This window comes from Falco naumanni, chromosome 7, assembly GCF_017639655.2.
Source record: "Falco naumanni isolate bFalNau1 chromosome 7, bFalNau1.pat, whole genome shotgun sequence".
Classification (NCBI taxonomy): Eukaryota; Metazoa; Chordata; class Aves; order Falconiformes; family Falconidae; genus Falco; species Falco naumanni.
Genome location: NC_054060.1, coordinates 72,220,559 through 72,245,328, shown reverse-complemented (window position 1 = coordinate 72,245,328; position 24,770 = coordinate 72,220,559). Strand labels below are relative to the sequence as shown.

Here is a 24,770-nt window from a genome sequence, read left to right as displayed (position 1 = left end):
ACAGAGAAAATGACACTGAGAAACATTTCCAACACGTGATTTCATTTCAATATGTCATGACTGGGGAGTAGGTTGGGACAAACTGGAAAGAGGCTAAAATCACACAAAGCCTGACACAATGGTTTGGCTTTGCTGGAGGTCTAACACGGGCCGTGGGGATTCAGTGCTCCCCAAGTCCCAAGCAGCATGCCTACAGCACCAGAAAAGCTCCAAAAGTCAAGACTCATCTTCTTTGTGCCTTTATTCCAGATGCAGGACCACATCCCAGTCCTGGCTTCAATAATGAGATCATAAGTTTTCAGTGGAGGGAAGAAAAAAAAAAAAATCAGATATCACAGAGTTCTCATAAGATCTCCTCCATGTCATGCCTGTCAGCAGCTCCTCACGGGACCACAATGTTTATGAGGTGGCACCTCGTCAGCAATTTCAGCTGAAGTTAGAAGGAGCTGCAGTCAAACAGCAGGCAGCCTCTCCCCAGGGCAGCTCTCACTGAGGGGGTTTAGCCTGGAGCAGTGACACCTCCAGCATTTCAACTCAAGCCGAAAAAACCTTGAATTCACCTCCCACAGAAAGCAAGCCCAGCTTAAAGCTTCACTCACCTGGAACTGTTTAGAATGTGGTGTTGCTTATTTTTTCTAGGGTTGAACAGCACAACAACACACCTAGATGGGGGAAACAGAAGAACAAAAAGAGTTGACACAATGATGTGTATAAAGAAAACCAAAGAGCTCCCCTTGCTAGCAGAGCAGAGCAAAAGCAGTCCCAAAAAGCTGTCACATCTCAAAGACTGAGCCAAGGTTAACCAGAAATCACAAAGAAAAAGAGCAGCCCAGAGGGGAATCACAAGTCTCTCCTGTGTTCAGGAGTGCCATATGCTAGTATCATAAATAATTACCTTTCCAGCATCTGGGAGGCCTGACTCTTCGATTGCTCAAGCCAGACTAAAAGGTTAACCATGAAAGTTTGTGCAACAGCCCCCGTGGATTACATTCCCTGCCATAAAAGTGGCCCTATGTACTGGGCAGCAAACCAGCATGTCTAGAACAGAATAAGAAGGTCAGGAAGAAGAAAAGAGGGGATCATTTCAGAAAATCCCTTTCAGAAAGGGGGGGGGGGGGGTGGGGAGGCGGGGGGGAGGCGCGCAGGCAAGAAGAGGAGGTAGAGGGGCTAAATTCCTGTGCCTGGCCATAACACTAGACAGGACAGAAACTGTTGAGTGTAGCACAAGAAGTGGCTAGACTTGAGAAAATAGACATAGGATGCCAAAAACCACCGACCCAAGGGATGTATCTGAATAAACAACTTGCTCGGGGGCCTCTCAGAAATCTTTCAGCAAGATGAACTGCAAAAGCAAGTAGTAGTAAACTGCTGGTAAGCAACATAATCACCTCCATCGAGAGCAAAACAGTTGCTGACTGGGAGATGAGGGAAGGAGCAGAGGCCCCACTTCCCCACGAACCTTGCCCATAGCACACTGCCTCGGGGTCTCAGCCCATCACAACCAGGCTGGGGCAGTCCCAGGTACGGAGCCCTCTCCACTCCCCACACAATTTTTCATTTCTCACATTACAGCATTTGTCTCATAGCAGAGAGCAGTAGCGGCCAGTAAAAGAAAACACATGGTGCTTACCACCCCGTCCCTAAACTGTTGAGAGAATAAGGAGAGACAGAACAGCAATTGCTCTGATGACCTTGGGTCCTATCTCCCACTTCACCTCTAAAACAGAAACTGTGGGTTTCGCTCGTCCCTCTGCTAGCACTGGCTGCCAGAGCGCGCAGGGTCCCAGCTCCTCTCCGCTGCAGGTGCCCCTGCTCCGGTGCCAGCCGCCCTCGCCACGCTGGGGCCGCACTGGCGGCACCGTCGCACTGGGGCTCACCTGCAATGTGTGCCAGGCTGCGGTCAGGCAGGGCGAGAAACACACGGGACTGAGAAGTGGAGGAGCTGGCCTGAAGCAGCCAACCAGAAAGGCAAAAGCTTTTTGGCATCACCCAAACCTACCGCTGCACCTCACCTACAGATACAGACCTCCCCAACACTGCAAGCTGCACACTCATGCACAGGACTAAGCACACCTTGGCACCGTGCTGCCGAGGGCAAGAGCCACGTCATTCCAGGCCCCTCTCCACGTCCCCAGCAGCTGGCAGGGCTAGCGGTGCTGCAGGCACAGCTCAGGGCTGACCAGCACCTGCGATGCGTCCAGCATCTCTTCACCCAGTCCAGGCAGCTGACCCTTCCCTTGGTCTGAGCGGGCTACCCTGCCAGAAGTGGTGTTAAATCTGAAAAGCACAAGGGAGCAGAAAGGAGGAGCCACGCACCGAGACCTTGAGCTCAGAGTCCTTGGCCAAAGCTGTCACGCTCCATTAACATCGCTACTCAAAGCAGACGCCCTCAGAGGGTACCGAAGCTTTAACCTCCAAAGCACCAACCGTTCCCAAGATATGCCCCCACGCACACCCTTACACTGCTCCATCCTCTCCACCCGTGCCGTCCCACCTGCCCTTCTCCACTCATGCCCTACCCTGAAAGCCACGGCAACAAAGGCACCAACTGATAGATAAAGCAGACAGCTGTGGTTAGAGAGCAGGGAAAGTGTAAATAAGCAGTTTCTTCAGACCAGGACCGATCCTTCTGTGCTTTTTACCCTGGGGAACCAATCTGGAAAGTTTCAAGTCAAAGCTATGCTATATATTTCTGAGGGATTAATGTAAAGAAGCAGGTGGTTTGTGATCCATTAACAAGTCAGGGGAGGTTAAGCCTCGCAAATCACAAGATATGAAATAGGAAGTTAGCAGATGTGAAAATCTATCTAATCCCAAGCCCCCAGCTAATCAGAAAAGCAAAGCAAAGCCCCATTATATGGAGTTGGATAGGGGTAATGGACCAAAATCCTGCTGAGTTATGACAGGGATGAATAGTGCTCAAAATAAGCTTCAAAAAACCCTGAAAGAATAAAGGAAAGACATGAAATCTTGGCAAAGACTTCCCTATACAGCTCTTACATTTAAGTTTTTGTTTTATTGTGAGGAACTCTGCAGCAAAACAGGAGTTCAGAGAACTGAACAGAGTCTAAAAAACACAGGAAAGATGCAAAATACAAACCACGGTCTTAAAACCAGGCAAGCAAACATACCACTTCCTAGAATAGTAGTATAGCGAACCGCAAAGGTCCAGGGCTCTGCCGTTATTAACCTGCACGGCAGAGCCCTTGGCTACTTGCGAGCATGAATTCCAGCTCAGTGGCACTCCAGCACAGGCTGTCTGCCCGTGGGCTTCCCCCCTGCTTCACAGCCCTTGGCCACGGCCAGAGCCCACGGTGAAGGCAAGAGCCACCCCACTCACACAGCAAGGCAAATCGGCAAACCGCTCCATGAGCCGCACGGCTTCTAGTGCCAGAGCAGCCAGGTATTTAAACTTTGTCTTAAGACAACCCTGTGCTCAATTCACTGAGCTTGACCCATAATTAATAAACACTATCTGGAGGCAGGGAGAAATAAGTCCCAGTATCTCCTTACCGGTCAGCAAGCACTGATTTATGCCACGAAAAGGTAAACTTAACTCAGACTCGGTGAAACAAGACTGCACATTGTTGAGTTCCAGGCTAATAAGCAACGTAACTTGCTAATTGGTTATGAACTTCTCTGCCAATAAAGTCATTTAGCCAGGATAAACTAGTCTTCTAAACTTGCCTTCTTAAATTAGCCGCTACTCAACAAAAGCCACCCTGCTGCTATGTTGTCCCATGCCAATTGTCCACCATCGCTCTCCTGTCTGCCATACACAAGGGCAACAAAGGCTCCGGCCAACTCCAGGGACACTTTGTTCAGCAAGCTGGCAGGCCACAAACCACCAAACTCACAGCGGGACACACGTACTGCTCCACGAGTCAGGAGCACTCAACTCTGAAAATCGGCTCCCTCTCAAAATGCGTGGGAAGACACGCAGCCCACTCCGTCCTAGAGAGCGCATCTCCTCAACGAGCAGCAAGGAACCACTTCGAGCACTTCAGTCTCTTCTCAGCGTTCAGAAAACAGCCTCAAGTTGCACCCGGGGAGGTTTAGGTTAGGTATCAGGGAAAAAAATCTTCACCGAAAGGGTTGTCAAACATTGGAACAGGCTGCCCAGGGAAGTGGTGGAGTCCCCATCCCTGGAGGCATTTAGAAGACGTGTAGACGTGGCACTTTGGGACATGGTTTAGTGGTGGGTGTGGCAACGCTGGGTTAATGGTGGGACTCGATGGTCCTAAAGGTGTTTTCTAACCTAAACAATTCTATGATTCAGGGCAGCCTCAGCTGCCTGCTCAGACACTCACAGCTCAGCCCCAGAGGAGCTCCTCCCCGCCACGCAGCTGGCAAGTCGTTCTCCAGCAGAACCTGCAGCAGTTCCCAAACAAGGTGGCTCAGAGCCCACGAGTACCCTGGGCGAGCCCCGTTTCAGCCAAGGAAATCAGGCTAGCAAAATACAGGGAATGGAGACACTGAACGGTCAGATCACTGACCCACCTGCTCCACACTGCCTCCAAGTCCAGTAAGGCTACCAAGCCCTCAGGAGACTCAGAGTACCTACTCCTTTCCGTTTATGCTGGCTTTAATCTTACAGCAGTTAAAATAATAAAAATAATTACCATGGAAAATTAATTGCATACACCCATCTCTCCATCCTCCACCTTTGTCTGCTCCTTTATAAGGCTGCGTTCCGTATTTTACAGCCAGCGGGATGGAAAGAACGCAAGAAAAGAAAGCACTCATCTGCTTGCTCCTAGCTTCCAACTGTGGATGTACAAAGCAAGGTACTTCAAACCTTCACCTCTTCCACCTGCTCCACCCCTTTCCCAAGCTGAAGCTTTCCAAACAAATTCAAGGTCTCAGTCCATCTTTGTCCGAAGACATCTTTTTAAATGTTAGTGCCAACATACAAACTAAGACTAGCTCCAACAGCACCTCAGATGGGACCTACAGAGAGAAACACTGACCCTGGCGTACACTAGCTGTTTAGAAGGTCAACATTTTTAGCACGCTTGTTTCAGCACAAGCCTTACCCCTCCTCTGCAGCTGTGGGCAAGGCTTGATGACCTCAGCACCTTTTTAATCCACAAGTATGTTCTGATTTCCAAGATGTTTATAGAAACTATTCACTGCTGTATGGATTACTGCTGTACAAACCCTCTATCAGCCAGCTGAGATCAAGTGTCCTGTTTGTTTGCACGCCGATTCCTGCAGAGGCTGTTGGCAACAGCGTACGTATTTAAAGGTATTATTTCTAGGTCTGTGATGCCACCACACAACTTTAAGTACACCTTCCTCATACAGGCAGCTTTTAAAAACAACTTGGCTGTGGAATCTTTTCCAGTTTGCAGGACACTCAGGTAATCTCAAACACAAGGGAAGGACAGAATCAACTCTCACAACTATGTCAAAGATTTTTGCAGACAACCCTAACCCTCCCCATCAGGGAGCCCATTTGGTTCAGCCAACAAGAAAGTGGAGGAAGGTTCCTTGCAGAGCTTTCCAAACCTCCATGAAGACAGCCCTATCTTACATGTGCACAACTGTGCACCATATATGCAGATAAAAAGCTAGTGGTGTTTCAAAGGCGGGGGGGGGGGGGGGGGGGGGGGGGGGCGGAGGAAAGCAGCGTCATAGCAGTTTCCATTGGCTCCAGCAAGAAGAAAAAAAAATACGAAAAAGAAGCAATTTCCCTAAGCTAAATATAGGAGTAGGAATGGAGAGGAATTGGACGTCAGTATCACACTTACATGAAGTATCTGACTCACAAAGTCAGCAGCAGTGGGTCACTCCATGCAGCTCCCCCCACCCTTCCTTTTACCTCTTCTCCTACTGGCTTCACTCCTGCTCTTACAAAAATCCTAGTTCCTGGGCATTTTACTCTTCCCGTCGTCCTCCTGTTTCCCCACGCATCCCTCTAGTCTTAGCTGTCTTCCCCCAGCCACCTCCTTCCTCATCCTCCTTTAACAAACTGATAAAAACCAGATTTCTGCAGAAGTCAGCTTTCCTCTTTCCTTCCTCCCCAGGCCACACTCCCCTCCAGGGGGCTTGGGAAAATTAAAAGCCTGCGATAGCATTCCTTTCAAGTTGCCCATCAGCTCAGCGTTGCCCTATCTTGTGGGACACGTGACTGGAGGCAGAGTTCATGGGTCGAGTCCTCCTTGGGTCAAGTCCTGCTCTCCTAAACGCATACAGCCTATGTTATAAAGAGGATGCTGTATGAAGGAAAGAAAACTCCATTAAGATGTAAAAAACAAACGTTGGCTTTTTTTTTTTTCCCCACAATATAATCCTTTCATACTGCTGCATGAATAAATGAAAAGAGCAAATAGTCCCATCCCTTCAAAAACAGTACATTTCTCAATTTCTGGCTTATACTCTCCTCTCCTCCCCCCACCCAAAGCTATTCAAATGAGAGCGCAATAGCTTCCTACGCACTAAATGCATGAAAAAGAAAAAAAAAGACATTGATAAGAACAAAATCTTTTTTACACTGCACCGGTTGCCAAGAGAAGCTTGATCAGAGTGAAGCAGTGTCTACAAAAGCTGGTGTTAATTTTCTATGTGGCAACTCTTCCTGCCAAAAAGCTTCTTTAATTCACAGCCAGTACTGGGAGCGGGCTAACAGTGATGAGAGAGGATGTGCACGCTGACTATGTAACTGAATAGGTATTTTCATGCAAGCTATATTAATTAAATGCATGTTGAGAGGTTAAGATTCGGGTGTTGCTGCCTGAGCAGAAAAGCCTCCAGAGCTCCCTGCACCAACCCATGGCCAAGAAGATTGGGAAGGTGGGAGCCTGACACATGCAGCTAAATCACGCTTCAGAAACCAATGCAGGCTAATGAAAAGCCATGAATACCGAACAGAAAACCCACTGTGAAGAAAGTGAATGATATATTTATGACGCTAGGCTAATAGTGTAGGAATTGCTGATTGCCCACCAGGGACATGTCTTCTCTGTTTAAAAGGCTGTGTGGCACCCCAAATCTGCAGGACAGGGAGCTCAAACACACCACAGAACAGGGTCTGCTCCAAAAACCACAAGAAGAACCAGGCCAAACTGAAGCCGAAGATCTTGCCCCAGAAGCCCAGGCCCAGGGAAGAACAGGGCAGATTTTAAGACACTTGTCCAGACTATTTTCCCAGCCTCCAGAAATGTGACATTCAGAGATATCTTAGGCCAGTGGGCACCCGCACACGAGAGGAGGGAGAGCAGCACAGGAAACCGAGTCGACACGAAAGCAGGGCAGAACTGCCAAGAAGGATTTGTAGGGAAAACCCCCAAAGGGACAAGGACAGCCAGCCTCTGTTCCCCCCGCCACTTCAACCTCCTGAATACACATCACCCACTGCATTGGCTGATAGGGCAGATGTATCCAGTACACGGGAACGCAAGATGAAGCAGCACAGCAGCCTCTCTCTCTCTCTGCCCAGTGTCACAGGCTTTGCACAACCACAGGCCAGCATTCCAACCGCTCTCCTCAGCTGAGGTGCTGAGCACCAGTGACAGCTCACTTCCCATTCAACCTTCAATGGACTGAGACAGAAAAGCAAGCCTTGCAAGAGAACAAATACTACATCCCCAAATACGGCAGCCTCAAAATGCCCACCACTCCTGCAAAAAAACCCACCAGTGCCCATGTGATCCGTCAACACCCAGAAGAACAGGCAACTTGCTCCCTGCACCACCTGGCGAGATGCTGCCATCCCCATGATCCGCTACAGTGTGGTTTGTGCCTGTCCACCGGCACAGGCTCTGCTGCAGGTGAGGGGACAGGAGCGGTGCCCACGAAGCTCCTCCTCAGCCCCTGCCCTGCACAGGGTCAACGCGCTCCCACCACGGGTGGCCGACAGCTCCCGGCGGCGGCTCTGGCTCTCGGCAGCCCCTTCACACCTGCCAGACTGCATCTTTACAACAACCCGCTGCATCTCTGAGCTCAAGCTGCAGGTGGCAGAGGACAGATGCACAGATCTGGAAAGACACCCAAAATACTTCAAAAAACCCAACACATAGATCACATTTAACTTCTAAGTAGGAAAAGGCCTTGAAGATCAAGTCCAACTGAGACCATCAAGTCCAACTGTAGAACGATGACAAGAGCCAACACGGACAGAGATCGTGCCCGCACACTGACCGGTCCAGGCCTCTCCTTGCTTATGCAGAGACACCACTGAAGTGCCAGCTTTACCAGGAACAGCGAGGAGACACGCTGCGGTCCCCCCGCCTGCCTCCTACCAGAGCCAAGGTGCTGCCTGCCCACGAGGACCGGCTGCCGCGATTTCTAGCGGGTCCAGCCGATCTGCCACACCACCTCGGCTCCCTGGCACTGCCACACGCAGGAAGCTCCATCTTAGCCTGGGAACAAACACCAGGTTATTTCAAGGTCTCTTTTTAAGGGGGCAGAGCAGAAGAGGAGGTGGGGGGGGGCGGATTTTTCAAAGCGGCAACCCTTCTACACTGGGCAAACATAAGACAGGGTGATGTCTCTGGAAAACAAACCCAGACCCCACACTTCACACAAAATGGATGCAGGCACAAAAGACAGCCTGGTTCCTGTCTGTCACCGGGTAAGTTGCACACAGCCCCACAGCAGCCACGCTGGAGCCAGAGACACAGCGGCACTGCCCTCAGGAGAGCGGTGGCTTTTCACAGGGCTGCGCAATAAGGAGGCACCTTTTCCAGGGGGCAAAAACCTAAGCCAGACTGAGATTGTGAAAGACTTGGACAAGAAATGCGTGTGGGGAAAGCAGAGGGGAGAAAAGGGCTCAGAGGAAAACCACAAAATTTAAACCAGTTTACCAAGTGGGAATCATTACAGTTGCAAGGAAGATGAAAATTATTCCAGTTAATTGTTATGGCTCACGGCTGCCTAGTCACCAGTGATTCAGCAGGAAGTTCACCTTCAAAACATCCCCATTCCCTTGAACGCTCCAAAGCCGGGAGAGGAAAAAAAAACCCAAAAACTCAGGGATGAGAAACCAGGGCTAACACCCTGCCCCAGCAGAGCAGGGCACAGGCCACCTCACCTGCCCTGCAGAGCACCCCGCAGTAAAGGCAGGTGCCACAGGGAAGCCATGCAAAGCAGCAGCTGCGCGCACACGCTGAATGCCTGCCAGCCTGCACGTCTGAGGAGCTCCAAAGGACACAGGCCACTGATGAAAAACACATGTGCACAGACACACACATATAGACGTGTGTATGTAGGTATATACAGACACATGCATACATATGGCTCGTGGCTGACTACAACACACACGCACAGAGTCCAGGTTTCTCCCTCCCTCTCTCCAAAAGCACTCACTCCCCTAGGGGCAGGGAAGCAATGCCAGCAATACACCTACATGAAGCATTAAATCAACTAGGCTGGGAGTAGGAGTTGCAGAGCTGCATTTTATTTCAGCACTCTTGGCAAACACCCACTGAACACTGCAAATGAGCAGCAGCCTCGGGGGCTAGAGCAATGGGCAACTGATGATAGGAAGGCTGGAGGAATAAAAGGATCACTGAGACAGTTCATGACAAGAGAATGTGCCGATCAGTCAGACTGGAGAAGCAGTAGAAAAAAAAGAGCCTTGAGCAAAACCTGGCTGCTCCCAGATGCAACCAACAGGGATGAAACAAACAGCCAGAACACAGCTGAAAACCTGAAGAACTTTGCATCAGGACAGGGAATGCAACTTTTTCCAGGATGGATGCTACAGGATCACAGCCTACTGTGTTAATTCTTGACAAAGGACTCATCTCCGCATGCTGAGGTCTCCTCCCAAAGTTACAGCTGTCACCGGCACATCAGCACGTAGAAGAGAACAACTCTGTCCTGACAGACCAGCCAGGACACCTGCTTCGGGGACCTCTTGCTCCCCAGTTGTTCCCCACCCCTCGCCGGCTCCCAAAAGCCAGTCCCTCTTCAATCAGCACCTGGCTGACAGCCCCACGTCTGCCATTCTCAGCAACAGCCCCTAAGCTTTGTCCGGAATCCGAAAGGCCTCGGGCTCCCTGTGCTTCCTTGCTCTGAACTTTGCCTGACCTGCCTGTAGCTCTATTTCACTTGGTTGAGCTGTGACAGCAATTTCTCTAACTGACCAGGTGTCTAGGGCTAATCTGTTTTACTTCTGTTTATCTTAGTGTGATACACCCATAGTTTTATATAAATAACAGTAACAAGCAGTTATTTTATGTAGACCAAGATATTTGCAACTAACACCACAATGTACCAGAGAGAAATGGCATGAGAGCAGAAGCCTTGAGAAGTGGAGATGCGGGATGCAGTGCAGAGGAGCACAGGCATGGGATGATAAGAGACGACGTACGTGCTTGGCAGCAGAGACCCCATGGCTGTGAACAATTCAGCGATGGTCCCTTAAAGAAATACAGACCTGGAGCTGAACAAAACAGGTTTTAGGGGTAACAAACTAAAAAATACCCAATGTGCATATAAGATACCATACATAGAAGCACCATGGAGCTGCAGACCAACTAAGAAAGAGAAAGGTGTGAAAGTGTGTTAGCAAACATATAAAAAACAACCCAGGTCGACCCTGGATTGAGGAGAAATCCAGCAACATCCACATCACGCTCCTCCCGGTGAAGGGCTACAAAGGCTGAGAATTTATGGTGTTACCCTACAATGACTGCCTTTAAGATCCAGAGGAGAGAGACAAGGGTGAGGGTAACACCAGGAAAAGGAATAGAAACTATGAAATGTGTTACAGTTTTAGTTGCATTATCACAATTATTGAGACCTTTTTCAATATAGAAGTATTCTAATGCATTATCCTTCTTTTTTTCCCTGTAATAATTACTGGTAGAGTAAAATGACTCTCTAATTAGTGTTAAGAATTCAGTTATACCACCAATAAATTCTTGCCTTCTTTTATGTACATAGCCCCCACGGGTAAGAGGTGCTTCCTCTTTGCCCATAAACAACATTGAGTGTATCAATGCCCAAGGGGAGTGCCTCAGAAAAAAGAAAATGCACAGATCTAGGGGAAAAAGAAGCAATGAAAACAGCAAGTTGAAGGAAAAAAAGAAAAAAAAATCTTTTACAATCCCAGGAGAATAGCAGTTCAGAAGGAAAGGCCAGAAAGAGATAAAGAGAAGCAATGTTTACAATAAAATTCCTGTAGAATAATCAAATCTGCCGTCAAGCCCCAAGCAAATTCAGCTCTCTAGCCCAACGGTATACTGAGAGAAGACAGAAGACGGGAGCTCTCCCTGAAGGCACCCTCCTGGGAGCAAGCGGCTCCCTGCAGAGACGCAGGGGAATATCTTGCTCTGCATTTCACGTCTGCACCAAATTCTCTGCAAGAGCAGTTGCCACCACGCCACAAAGCCACAAAAGCTCAGTGTCTTCTTTTAAAAGTCAAGACCCAGAGGAAAAACATATCCCGCTTGAGAGCACCTGGCCAGCACCTCGGTTTCCAGCAGCAAGCGCAGCCAGAGTATTCCCGCATCATGCCTGAGCCACTCAGGAGCCGGGAGAAAGATCTATACATCAAACCAATCATCTGGGGCAGGCGAACATGACGGCTGATGGCAGATGCCTCAGGGCTTTAATTGTTTTACCATGAGCAAGCAGTGTAGCCAATATTAAAGAGGCATCAGTCAAAGGAGCAAGACAAAGAGTAATACAGTTCAACTCTCCATTCTCGTCTGATTAACCTTCAGAAGGAAGCAGGCTGAGGCAGGTCTGCCTCCCAGCCCGCTCCCCACCACCATCTCCCTGGGGAGGATGGCCATGCGGGGGGTAAGGTGCTGGGCAGGACCCTCTGCTGCCCACTGACCCATCGCTGATCTTTCCTGCGTTCCACAGCAGACAGCAAAAGCCCCCACTGCGGCAGAGAAACTGGAGCAGCTTTTCCCCTTGAATGCTTCAGTAAGCATAATCCTTGCTGTATCTCTGTAACTGTCAGAGACAAAGAAAGAAAAAAAAAAAACACCAAACAAACAAAACCCAAACCTGCTTCTTCAAAAGCACGGAGTTAAAGAATCACCCACTCAAGACAGTCAGTCGGTTGTTTTCATCTCCTCTAGGCACAGGCAAGACTCACAGCTGCCTCGGACAGCAGGCTGCCAGGGCCAGCAAGAGGCAACGCAGCCTCCTGCCAACCCTGCCTGCCGACAGCCCTGCGAGGTCGGGCTGGTGGCTGCTGGCAAAAGGGGCAGGGGGGCGCCTGCTTCGCCCCACAGCTGCTGGTGGTGCCACAGCCCAGGTGAAGCCTGTTGCAGCTCCTGGGCCCAAACCAGGACTCTTACCAGCACCCTGCCCCAGCACTGCTGCTTCGCAGAGTGGGAACAGCTCGGGCCTTGCCAGAGTGGCAAAATTCAATTCTGCCTACGTTACCTTTTTAGGAGCCCTGTGACAGCTCCGGCTTTAATGGAAGATGAACATTTACCTCTGCTTTGCCTGTATTTCAGCATAATATAGAGCATTTTAAATGCACTAAAATTCTTCTTCAGAGTTGCTAATGAGGATCAGTTGTCAGATCTGAAAAGACAGCTTTTCTGGAAGGGGAAGCAATCACAGTAAAATCCAGTTTTGCTTTTTCATACATCTGTATCTCTTGTCACAGAGGAACGTGGTTAGGTTAGAGTCCAAGACAAAGAAGCATTGGGTTAGGACTGCAAAAGCATAGCATCTGACACTGAAGGCAGGGACTTGGCTGGTATCAGCTCTGTTGGTCCTTGACTGCCAGCCAAAAGAACCGGGTGCAGGTGCACAAGAGGCCAGTGCACACGTGCGTGTGTTGCAGGGCACGGCTGCCAGCGCGAGCCTAGCAGGGAGGGCCAAGTCCTGCATCTGCTTCCCAAGCAACAGTCAGGGCATTTCTGGGCATGCTTACAGGAAACAAAATACACGGCTTCTTGGCACTTCTTAGCTCTCCTAACATGATGCTCTTTCACCTTTAACTTGTTGCCTTCCTGACACTGAGTGGAACCTGAGACCATCTACAGTGCCAGATCCTCCAGGAAGAGGAGAAGGACAGACTCCCCGTTGTTCACACCTGGTGATGGGATATGTCCTTTGGACTGTATGTACTTTTTTGAAGTTAAACTCTTATGATTTGTGTCTAGGTTGCCAGGAGACACAGTGCCTGTTTTGAGATTCTTAGAAAGGGTGGAGCTCAGCTGAGGCAGCTGGTATCTCATTTTCATCCCAGACTTTGCTATTCGGTCTCCATTCCCCCCTGCCTCGCACTTATGCAAGCTCAGGACTTGGCTCACAAGCAAGCCGTGTTGCTGCACCAAGGCACTGGTTGCTAGGAGGTGTAACTGCTGGAGAGACACAAAGCAGGTAGCGAGGAGAGCAGGTTGCTACCTGCAGGTACACAGGCTTTTGGGCACTCCTGCCCTGTGCCATCCCCCTCCTTTCTCAGGCAATGGGCAAACCCCGGGGGGCTGCAGAGCTTCCAGCTGAGAAAAGGCCTTGGTGTTCCATAACAGCCAAGGCAGCGTGAGCTTTGCAACCGCTCCTCTTCCCTATTTCACTAGTATGCAATAGCTTTCCAAACCTGTCACAGCTTCCCACTGGCAGAGCTCTACCAGAGCATTTAGCTCTGTTATTAAATAAAGCAGACATGCTTATTCTCTTGCTTTAGTTTCTTTGCTCATAAAGAGCAAGTGACCCTCACCACAGGACTGCTTTTTTTTTTTTTTTTTTTTTGGCCTATATCCCTCCTAAACAGCAACTTCCCGCTAGTTCACATGCTGATTAATGAGATCAAAAGTAACAAAGTAACAAACTAACCATCTACACGGGATTACTTCTAGCTCGCCTCCCATTTTAAAAATCAAATTGGTACAATTGGTACAGTGAAAGACTGAGGATAGTCAGCCTCTCAATAAGGCAGGTTAAAGTCAGATGTGATCAATATAATCATTAAAACAGCAACTATTGTAGCTGTTCTGACAGGCACAATAGCACTCTCCCCTTGAGCGAACTGGAATATTTGCCTTGGAACTAGGACGGAAGCAGTAACAAGCACATACTATATAGTTCTCCTCAACACGGTTTGTCAGGCAACTCAAACAGCAGCAAACTCACAGGACTCCTCCAAGAAGCCCTATCCTTCCCTGCTCACAGCCTCAGGAATCCAGCACAGGGAAGCTTCAAGGGCAGTTAAGTGCTTTGTCGCAAGAATTTTCACTGCAGCCTTGCAAAGATAAGGGCATTCCCATCTCCCTGCTCTCACTTTCTTCATCACTAACGTTTTTAGCAGCAGCCAGAATCCACGCTCTCAACATAAACTTTCTGGAGGGCACAGCTAATACTTGTGGCTGCCCAGCAAACACTGGACTGAAGCTACCTGGCCAGACTTGCCCTACCCACGCTAGCAAACTTTACGGCTTGCTCACACCACCGCAGCACCGCACACGGGAAGAAACCGTCTCTCCAGCATTTCCATCACTGGAGGTGAGAGCACATTCACACTGCCTGCATGCACACTGCAGGCAAGGAGCCTTCTCGGGCCCAGAATAAGGGTCCTGCAATTCATTCTTACACTAAAAACCATCCCCAACTTCATTGGCAGTTAAGTACAAAAGTTGCTTATAGTTAACACAGTAGTGTGCCATGCTGCCGTACTGACAGGTCAGAGTTCAAAGGTACATAGTAGGGAACAGAAGAGGGGTGGAATAACAAAAGTTTTTACTTATTTTGTTGAATTAAAGAAATCGCATGTAAAAATGCTTTGATGTTCAAAAAAAAAATGCAAAAGGCACCACTGAAGAGATGCCTGTGCAACCTCCATCCAATTTCCTTCTACAAAACCATTCTGAGAGCATTTCCTTCCATCACTGCCCCATTCTGCTCTCCCCTCTGCCAAGTACTGAGCTTGCTCTGAACTGGGAACAGGTACAAAGGAGGACACAGGGGCAGCGGCGGCGGCAGCATCTGGTGTTCTTTGCCTTAACCACATCCTTAACTTTCTGGGCATATACTAGCACAATGTCACCTGAGCTCACTTCCCATGCATGGAACCAGCTGTGGGACACTCAGCAAGAGCAGCACGCTGCAGAGGCTCGTAAGATGGAGCACAACATGTCTTTGTGGACTCTTACCACCGCCTTCAGGGCTGGCTAGTGTGTCGTGTTGGGAGAAGAGCACCCAAACCAGCAAAGGTAAGGACAGCTGTATGAGACAGCACTTTTAAGTCCTCTGTGTGTGTGTGTGGGGGGGGGGGGGGGGGGGGGTTGGTATTTTTGGTTTTAAGCAATCCGTTTAATACCCAGCTCCTGTTATCTACAGCTCTACAAGGGAGAAAATAGAAAACTGTTACTCTTATTTTTAGAAAAAGGTGCAAGCTGGGAGAAACAAGTGATTTTTCTCTACCATCCAGTCCCGTGGCAGACTAAAAATAGAGAAAAAAAGAGCCTCAGTTTTCCATGCCCTACAATACATTGCCCCTTCCCCATTGCTGGCTTTTCTCAGAAAAGTCTTCCTGTCCTTCAAACTCTACCATCCCAAACACAGAACAACATTTTTCTGGTGAGACCCCACCTGGAGTACTGCATCCAGCTCTGGAGCCCTCAGCACTGGAAAGACATGGACCTGTTGGAGCGGGTCCAGAGGAGGCCACAAAGATGATCCCAGGGCTGGAGCAGCTCTCCTGTGCGGACAGGCTGAGAGGGTTGGGGCTGTTCAGCCCAGGGAAGGCTCCGGGGTGACCTTATTGTGGCCTTCCAGTACCTAATGGGTGCTAGTAAGGAAGATGGGGACAAAGTTTTTAGCAGGGCCTGTAGCAATAGGCCACAGGGTAATGATTCTAAACTAAATGAGTGTTGATTCGGACTAGCTATAAGGAAGACATTTTTTACACTGAGGGTGGCGAGACACTGGCACAGATTGCCCAGAGGAGTGGTGGATGCCCCATCCCTGGAAACCTTCAAGGTCAAGTTGGACGGGGCTTTGAGCAACGCGATCTAGTTCATGTCCTCCGCATTGCAGGGGGGCTGGACTAGATGTCCTTTAAAAGTCCCTTCCAACCCAAACTGTTCTATGATTCCATGATTTTCCTGCCCCCAACCCTGTAATTTTGGACGTGAGGAGGGGAAGGAGGAAGAGTTACCAGCTCACCTCTGAAAGGAAACCAGTTTTCTGCTCAACTCAAAGGAGGGTTTCCCACACGCCAAGATGTTCTCAGACAATTTGTTCTGGGAAAAGGCTCCCACTCATACACCTCCTCTCTCCACAGAATTCCTGGTGAAAAAAATTGTGAAGCGTATCCCAAAATATTTCATTGCAATTGGACTGTTCCCTTGAAAAATTCTCAATTCAATCTAAATGTCAAAAAACATCTGGCAATCTAAACAGGTCAAGGCTTCCTGTCGTGTTTTGTTTTTTTTTTAAAACGGCAGAGTTTGTTGCTACCAAGGGTCTCCAGACTTCACCTGTGATTCATCCCTGATCCTGGAGAGCAGGTACTGCCTGTCAACAGGGTGGGTCAACCCACTGGAAGGGCTGCAAGAGGAAGCAGAGATTGCTGCTCCTCGCTCAGGGAGGCTCCGCCGGGATGCAGCAGCATGCTCCTACATCCAGCACAGCCCCGGAGCCCAGCCCTTGCTGGGTGCCTGACAGAAAGGAGGAAGCACAGATGCACGAATGAGCACAGGCTCACCCCAGACAGGATGGGGTGTACGCAAAGGAAGGGGTTTGGGAAAAAAGAACTCCTATCACATGGCTTCTGTGGAAAGACAGGGGATAAATGGGCACATCAGTACCTGGCGGCTTGAGGGAGGATGCCCCTTCAGACCTATCGCTGCTGCCAGCTCCTCAAATAGTAACTGTGGGACAAAGCATCACATCTCATCTCTGCTTATCCCAGGGCTGTAGCAGCTGGCTACAGAACAGTGACCAACCCCCTTCTAACTTGACAGCTGGATTAGCATATGGCACTCTGGAGAAGTAACCAGAAGCTCCATGTACAGCACAACAGCAGCTCTATGTACAGCAAAACAGCAGCTTGTCTCAAAGGGAGCTGGCAACCCCAAACATCAGCACCGCCCTGACTAGTTTTTCAACCAAGCGTGACACAAGGTACAAAGTCACACAGGGACTGAAACCAAAAATCCCACAACATTCTCACTGTCCACCAGAAGAGCTTCCACCTACGCCACTGCTGGCAAAGATGACATTAACCACCGCCCCAGCCAGCAGCTGAGCTCTTGGAGTCAAGGGCTCACGCTCCCCATACCTTCCCCCCAGCAGTCTGGCAGCACCCCAGTGCTGCAATCTTCACCATGTGCAGCACAGACAGCAGCACTTTTGACAGAGAATTGACACAGTCTCCCTCTGGTTTAGCAAGAAGCTTTTCTACCAGCTATTTTGAGGGTTTGTCCTATTTTTCTCTTTTTTCTGCTGTGCGGCAGGTTAGCTGCAGGTCTGGAGATTCGCGGCTATCTCATTATTTAACATTCTACCAAGTGTTACATCCTCAGTTGTTTTGTCGTAGGTAAAAGACTTTAATTAGACATGACATCAAAAGCCCCCACGCATGCACACATGCCTGGAGGCTGGCTGATGGAAACTGCCTGGAAGTCAGTTTGACAGCCTTGATTCCATTCTGCTAAGTACTTGAACCTGGGGAGTCTGCCCGCCGCTCCAGATGACGGCTGCGGTACTGCTCTGTTTGCTGCTTCGTCTCCGCTTCTGCCAAACCAAGTGAGATTACAGCTGAGCTGGATCAACACACAACCGTTCAGCAAACAACTCTACGTTTTAGGTGCAGTTTTATTAGAGACATAGATTCGATGTGGAAGGGTCTCCAGCACTCACAAAAAGGGAGACCAAGCAAAAATCAGTGTAGAAATTGCTGCCTAGCTGTACAGGCACGTGGAAACAGCTCATACAGGTAAGACTGCACCTGCTCCATTAGGCAGCGTCTTTTCTGTCTGAAGTGCAATGATGGGGACTCAGAGCAGACCCAGCTGCCACCTACATGGGAAGAGGGCAACTGCTCCAGGACTGCATGGTTGTTATCTGTGAATCTCACAGGCCAACAGCAAGACAGCAGGGGAAAGGCCATAGCCACTTTAAATCCATCAATGCAAAATAAAATATCAAAATTATGATTCTTTGGACTGAGAATAAAGCACTGTTGCAAAGGGGATCTCCATTTTCTTGTCCCAAGTGCAGAGTTTGCTCACTTGCCAAATAACAACAGCATTAGCCTTCCACAGCCCACCATTTCTGTCAAATCTACATCAATAAAAGCAAGGAGTGAAAAGAAGTATTTTACATTTCAGGTCTTGATGCCTCAGTGCAGATACACTCCTTTCCCTCCAGTGGGTTTTTAAGACAGGGAGATTTAAGAGTTAAAGTATCTCTGCTTTTTTCTGAGAAATCTGCTTTTGCTGGGGAAGGAAATGGAGGGAAGGATTTGGTTACTTTTCATCTTTTTGGACACTTCCAGGACACTGTACCCTGATGTTGCTGCCTCTCGACACAGAAAAACTTTTTTGGTTTGGTTGTAGTGGCCCAACTCAAACCCAGATACAGTCACAGCTCTTCAAGTTGTGTCTAACAATCTCAATGAAGAGAATTTTCTTATCTCTGTCTCCAGGTCCACCACCACAATTTTACCAGCTGGCAAATCTTCCCAGATGGCAGGTACAAGCGCAATACCCTCACAGAAGAAATACGTAAACAGTCCAGATTCTTGGGAGATGGGCCAGGAAAGAGGTTTAACTCCTGAAAGGCAACTGTCCCATTTTAAAGAGGGCAAAGCAAGCTGCCTCTGGTGTGGCCACTTTGAACCACAGATGAGAACTTGTCCTCGTTTTAGAGTAGGTTTCTACAGTCTTTACAACACCACAGGATTCTCCTTCAGAAAAGGACATACAAAGAAGGCCCAGAAATTTGCCTTCAGAGGTCTGGAAGCTCCTTGAAGGAGCCTGCATCACCAGAACTGGATTTAGCTACTGACAAGCCAGCAGTCTGAATATTTCAGTGTCCTTGAACTCATCCAAGCTGCATTTGGGATACAGCCTGATGGCGTTAGCATTCATGCTAGGGAAGAATTAGTGAAGAACTGCACCTGCACAGAGTTGCAGAGCTTTGCACAAACTGCACATGTACCAAAAGCTACCCTGGGTCTATCAAGATGTGGATTCCTTTTGTGTACCGACAGCCTTCTAAAGACAACTACCATTACAGCATCCAAGCAAAGTGATCAATTAGGTAAGAAAAATATGCTCTGAAATAAGGCAGGAATACTCGTCATCTTACAAATTAGGATTTCATTGTCCATCTAGCCACCAATGCTAACCTGGGCACAATGGTTCTAAGTCTTGAAAAGAACTCAGAACAGCATTTTGCCTCATTCACTGGCAGTCAACTACTAGACCTGCCTCTCACAGTCCATTCCTGCACCCCACGGACCAAAACCTTTCACTTTAAAGAGGAAAGGAAGAGCAAGGCATCATGCCTCATAAAATTATGCAAGGTTTATCCTAAATGTTACTTCATTATGGGTTATACGCAGCTCCAGGTAAAGGGAAATTGTTCTAAGCTGATAACTTACTATGTTGTGCAGTAATCTATCTATATAATGATGGAAAAATGATTAAAACTTTCCAAGAGACTCCACATGTGGATGAGCTGGAAATCACTTAGCCTTACAGCCTGTCTATCGGAAATGGAAAGAGGTATTTGGGAGCAAACCAGCAACCACTTCTGGAAAAGAAAAATCCTCACTCTTTCAGCTTCCAGTGGAATTTACCACTCAATTACGCGAGACTGCTCCACACATGCTGAGCAGACTCCTAGCTAGATTAAAACAAATTCACTCAATTCCCACTGTGCTCATCCCCTTCCTCCCTTCACTATGGCACAGGCTGTGGTCACTGCCTTGTCAGTGCAGGACCTGACACCTCCCTGGACCAGCAGACAGGGACCAGGAGGGGTATGACTCAGAAGGGGTGACAGAGTTAAGAGGCTTCCACTCAGTACTGCAAATCAGCCGGGGATGCGGAGTGGGTGGAACAGGGGGAGAGACTGTGAAACAAGAAGAGGAGGCTGTGGCTTGATTCTGCTGCAGTGCAGGTTGGCACACAAGAGGCTGCTGCGCTGACATCCAGCAGGCATGCCACAGTAGCAGTAAAATAAAATGTGACCCAGACAGCTGTGCAATCTTCTGATTTTGAACGCATCATGCCACTCTTCACTTTTAAATATTAGCTGTTGTATCTCAAAAAAAAAAAAGCCTCAAGGTGATAAAGCTGAAGCGAGAACAAGCCTAGCTCTTCAACAAGATCTTGCAGCAAAAAGCAGCAGGGGAAAAGATTTAATATCTTCACCTTAACTTTGATTGTACAGCTCCTTTGATTATTGTTCCTCCCTATCTACAAATAAGGGTGACTAGTCATTCTGAAATGGTACTGAATATGGGGGCATCCAAATAATTTCTTCAGCAAACGTGCTGCGCGCACACAGAGCTAGCAGGGGCTGTGTCTGTACTGGCCACAGTAATTTCTGAGAGAAACCCAAGGAAACTCATTTCACTATGGCTCAGAGAGGATTGACTATATTAAACCTCTGTCCGTCTTTATGTAATTTGCTTTACATAAAGAGCTACGCTAGAGAGCTGAACCTTTATTAGAGTGCCTGGGAATTGAGAAGCAGAGCTAGAGAGAGGCTTAAGCTGGCCAAAACATAACAGAAGAGTGTTTAAGAGACACTGCACACCAACCAGTATGAAACACTACTTTCCTGCTCCTACTCAAGAAAAAGCACAGGCTGCTCCCTCAAGCAGGCAGGTGCCTCACACAAAGACAAGGTTCACAACCAGCTACCATGACCAGTTGGGAGCCCAGGAAAAAAATAATAGAGAGAAGCAAAATAAATCACTCACACCCACCTAAAGGCCTAAAAAACAACAGCAAACACAATCCCAAAACCAAAAACAGGTTAAGTGGACTCAAGTTATCTGAGCAGCTGGTCTAGAATTTAAACAGATAGACATTTTACACACACACACACTTTTTTCCCCCCCTTTTTTAATACTAGTCATCCTCAGAGGATTTTCTTAGCTTTGTTTCCCTTCTTGTTTCTAGGAAACACGACCTCAACTAGCTACTGGGAGAAAAAAAAAAAAAAAAAAAAAAAGTAATAAACCAAAATGAGAGAAGGGCAGGGAAAAAAGAAAGGGGGAAAAAAACTGAAAGAAAAGGACAGAGCATCAATCCTGCCACAAGAAATAAAAAATTCAGTACATTTCTGTCCCACTCACTCCTCCCACAAGAACAACTTTGTTACTCACTGCATAACCCTAACAGAGATCAAATTAAGCAACTTTGGGTTTATTTCACTTGCCAGCATAAGAATATGCAAGTGCAGGCAGCAGATATAAGATCTCTGGAGAGGATGTAATTTTCTCCTACACTGACTTATCTCCCAAGACAAACAACAGCTTTATATGAAAGTGGTGGCCTAGAATATCTGCAGTACTCAGTGCCTTTAGCCTTCATGGCAGATGTGAAGAAAAGGCCTCCTATACAATACAAACATCCTACCAAAACAGTACCAGGGTCAGCAAAGCTGCTGTCACACACTGCCAGAGAGAAAGCCTTGTTAGGGTCAACGAAGAGAAAGGATAAAAGGTTCAAAAGCCAGTGAGCAGGAAAAGAAAGAGTAATGTAACACTCAGCTCTTTGGCACCACTGTGGAGTTGGAATGAGCTTGCGTTGTGCTGGGAACTGCTTCTTTCACAAGATTCAAAAACTTCTCAGATTTCAGAAAGTCCAGCAAAGAGAAAATTCAGAAAAGCAACTATTTTTTATTTTTTTAATCATTTTAGGCAAACCAGAGACCAGAGTTAAGATCCCGCTCAAAGAATGCCAAAGCTTCTCACGCACAAGTCCTCGTTCACATAGTTATTTGTATGCCTGATGTGGATGAAGTCAGTATGCCTGGGGCAACTGTTTTGATCTGAACCAAATGAATTCAGGTATGTTGAAAGTGTTCTTAGGAAAATATAGAGTTGTTACATAAATTCAGGTTTTAGGTGTAGGACAAACTGGAGGAGCAGAGAATCTGCATGTCAAGATTGCAAAACCTCAGTACATGAGCAAAGGCTGAAGAAATCACTGGAATACCTGAAGCACAGCTGAAGATGACCAAGTTGCCTGGACAGGTCATGAACCAACTGTGCCTGGGCCATACCCAGTCTGCTACATCAGCCTCCTGTAAGAAGCTTTGGTGTACAGTAAATTCAAACAAACAGAAACAAAATAAAGCCAATGCACCAGAAATGCCAGGATTCTTGCAATTCAAGAGAAATTCACCAGAAATCTGAAAAGGGGGGGGGGGGGGGCAGACACGACCCCAGATAAAACCCAACAAACTGAACTTGCATCAACTTAGTAAGGTCTGCACCAGTACCCCTCTTGTGTTCTGACTCAGCTAATGCTAGTTTTGTTAGAGACTATCTTGACTGCAGCAAATCATAACAGCATCACAAAACAGACCAGCCACAGCACAATAGCAGCAAGTCATATAAGCCATTAAACTGTTACAACACACATCTGGTATATTCCATAGGTTTCGTGTCCAGGCCATGAGATGCTACCACCAACAAGTAAGAACAGGAATTTCCCTGTAAAGCCCTAAGGAACCACATAACCTTTTAATTACCCAAAAGAATCCCCAGGTGTCCTCATGCTTGATTAAATCAATGCACAAGCTCATCAGAGGACACTGCTATTAACAAAACGCATCTATCTTTAGCTATGCAAGAGCTCAAAACATCTGTTTACTTGTTTTCTTCTCTTGCTCCTTGCCCTCTTCAAGCGTGAGCATATTCAGCGTCAGAAAAGATGCAGAGGAAGAGACAACACATGCTGGAATATATCTGCCTGGCTCCAAAGAGTTCAAGCATAATAGATATGGTCAAGTGCAGACATGGATCTCAAATTGTTTGCAGTTTAACAGACTGCCCACTGGCAGAAAAAGAGGCAATGGGCAAACATTAAGACACATGAAATTCCATCTGAACACAAAGGAAAAGAAAACAAACACTCCACACTTCCCCCCCCCCCCCTTTTTTTTTTTGTTTTTTGTTTGTTCGTTACTGTGAGAGTACTCAAACACCAGAACATGCTGCCCAAAGAGGTTGTGGGCAACCTGCTCTAAGTGACCCTGCTTCAGCATGGCGGTTGGTCTAGATCTCAAGTGCTTCCCACCAGCTACAACGATTCTGTGAACTAGGATATCACCAGAATGGGCAAAAATTTTTAGCCACTTCTACTGACCCCATCTCTTATTTTGGCCACAAACACAGAATCCTTAAGTGTTGCTAGCCTGCTTCTTGTACACTTGAAAACATCATCTATAACTGTTGTGGAAGTTCCTATCCTGTAATTCCAGCTTCCATGTCTTAAGAGTATCTCTGCGCGATGCCACTTGGAGATACTGCCCTTCCTCTTCTCCTTTAGCTTGCTGACCAGCAGAACAACCAAGCTCAGAGGAAGAGCCATGCTCGTACAGACTTCTGCAACCCAGCCAGCTGGAGTATCCCCACGCAGTGCTGCATTAAGCACTGCAGGCTTTTCCTGAAGAGTCGCTCTTCTGTCCTCCCAATCTATTCCCACTACAGTATCATATCCTTTCATCCAAGTCATATGATATATGTCATATACCCCATCTCAACAGCCACACTTCCACTGGCAGGATAAAATGTGTTTCCTTCCTCCCCAGCTTTTTCAAAATGCCATCCCTTATGAGACTTCTACCTGCACCTCTCACAGTTCCTTTAAAATTTTTCAGGGGCTACCTTCTTCCAGACAAGTCCCATCCCACAGACCAGCAACTCTGACATGCTCTGCTCCTCCAGGGACACATGCCCTTTGGGTGAGCTGTGCCTTCAGCAAGATCAGGATCTGGCCCCAGATGTCTACGATTTTGCTAAATATGCAATGCACAAAGCCACTCTCCAGCCCTCAGCTATCTCCAGAAGGTAGCACTTTCACTGTCCATCAAATATGGATGTCCATCAAATACTTGTGGGTATCTCTATTTGGACTTCAGACTGGTTGACAATGTGTTGCACTCCAGAGAACCAACATACAAGGGGCTGTCAGCCTGAAATCTTTCTCTGCACTTGGATGAGGAATGTGGAGATTCATAAATTGCAGGGCATATACAAAAAGGCTTTTGTCAATTCATTGAAAGCATCACCTGCTTCATTAGGTACTCACTGGCTTGAGAATTGCTTCCAGTTATGTCTAAGTTCACCACATTATAAAGCATACTTAAAAAGTCCACAATGTATTTAATTCCCAGCTTAGAGCAAGAGGAAAGAGAGGGGTTTTATTAAAAGGGATCCCATTAAAACTTGACAGGTAAAATGCAATCCCTCTCCCTTGCCAATTACACCAGCAATTCTGAGTCTCATCATTCTCTGGTGTTAAAAGACTGAAGAACAGTAAATAGCCTCCCTACAGAAAGCCACAGTGGAAACACCCTGAATATATTTATGTTGATGCATCAGTCCTGGTTTATCTTAGCTTTGAAGAATGTGGTTAGCAACTCACCCTGCCGGATAAGCAACGAGGCCGGTTCTGGGGTCACAGGCTAGTCCTCTGCCTCCTGACACAGTTATCCCCAACACCTTCTCCAAAGTCACCTAATGAACACGAAAAAGAAAACAAGAAGAATCATGAAATACAAGTGCAGTTCACATGGACCCGTACACAGATGCTGATGGTCTGGTTCGCACTGGTGATGAGAAGAATCACAGCTCCTAGAAATTCACTGACAGGCACCCA

The 24,770-nt window shown here is 47.7% G+C and overlaps 1 protein-coding gene across 6 annotated transcripts in view; it reads right to left on the bottom strand.

Moving 5' to 3' along the window:
* MAPKBP1 (mitogen-activated protein kinase binding protein 1) overlaps positions 1-24,770 on the bottom strand; it is a 104,486-nt gene that overhangs the window by 49,045 nt on the left and 30,671 nt on the right. For all 6 annotated transcript variants that reach the window (XM_040600919.1, XM_040600922.1, XM_040600921.1 and 3 more), the window contains exons 3-4: positions 24,537-24,628; positions 600-662 (exon numbers count right to left, since the gene is read on the bottom strand). In XM_040600919.1, coding sequence (XP_040456853.1) covers positions 600-662; positions 24,537-24,628 — 155 coding nt within the window. The remainder of the gene's footprint in view (positions 1-599; positions 663-24,536; positions 24,629-24,770) is intronic.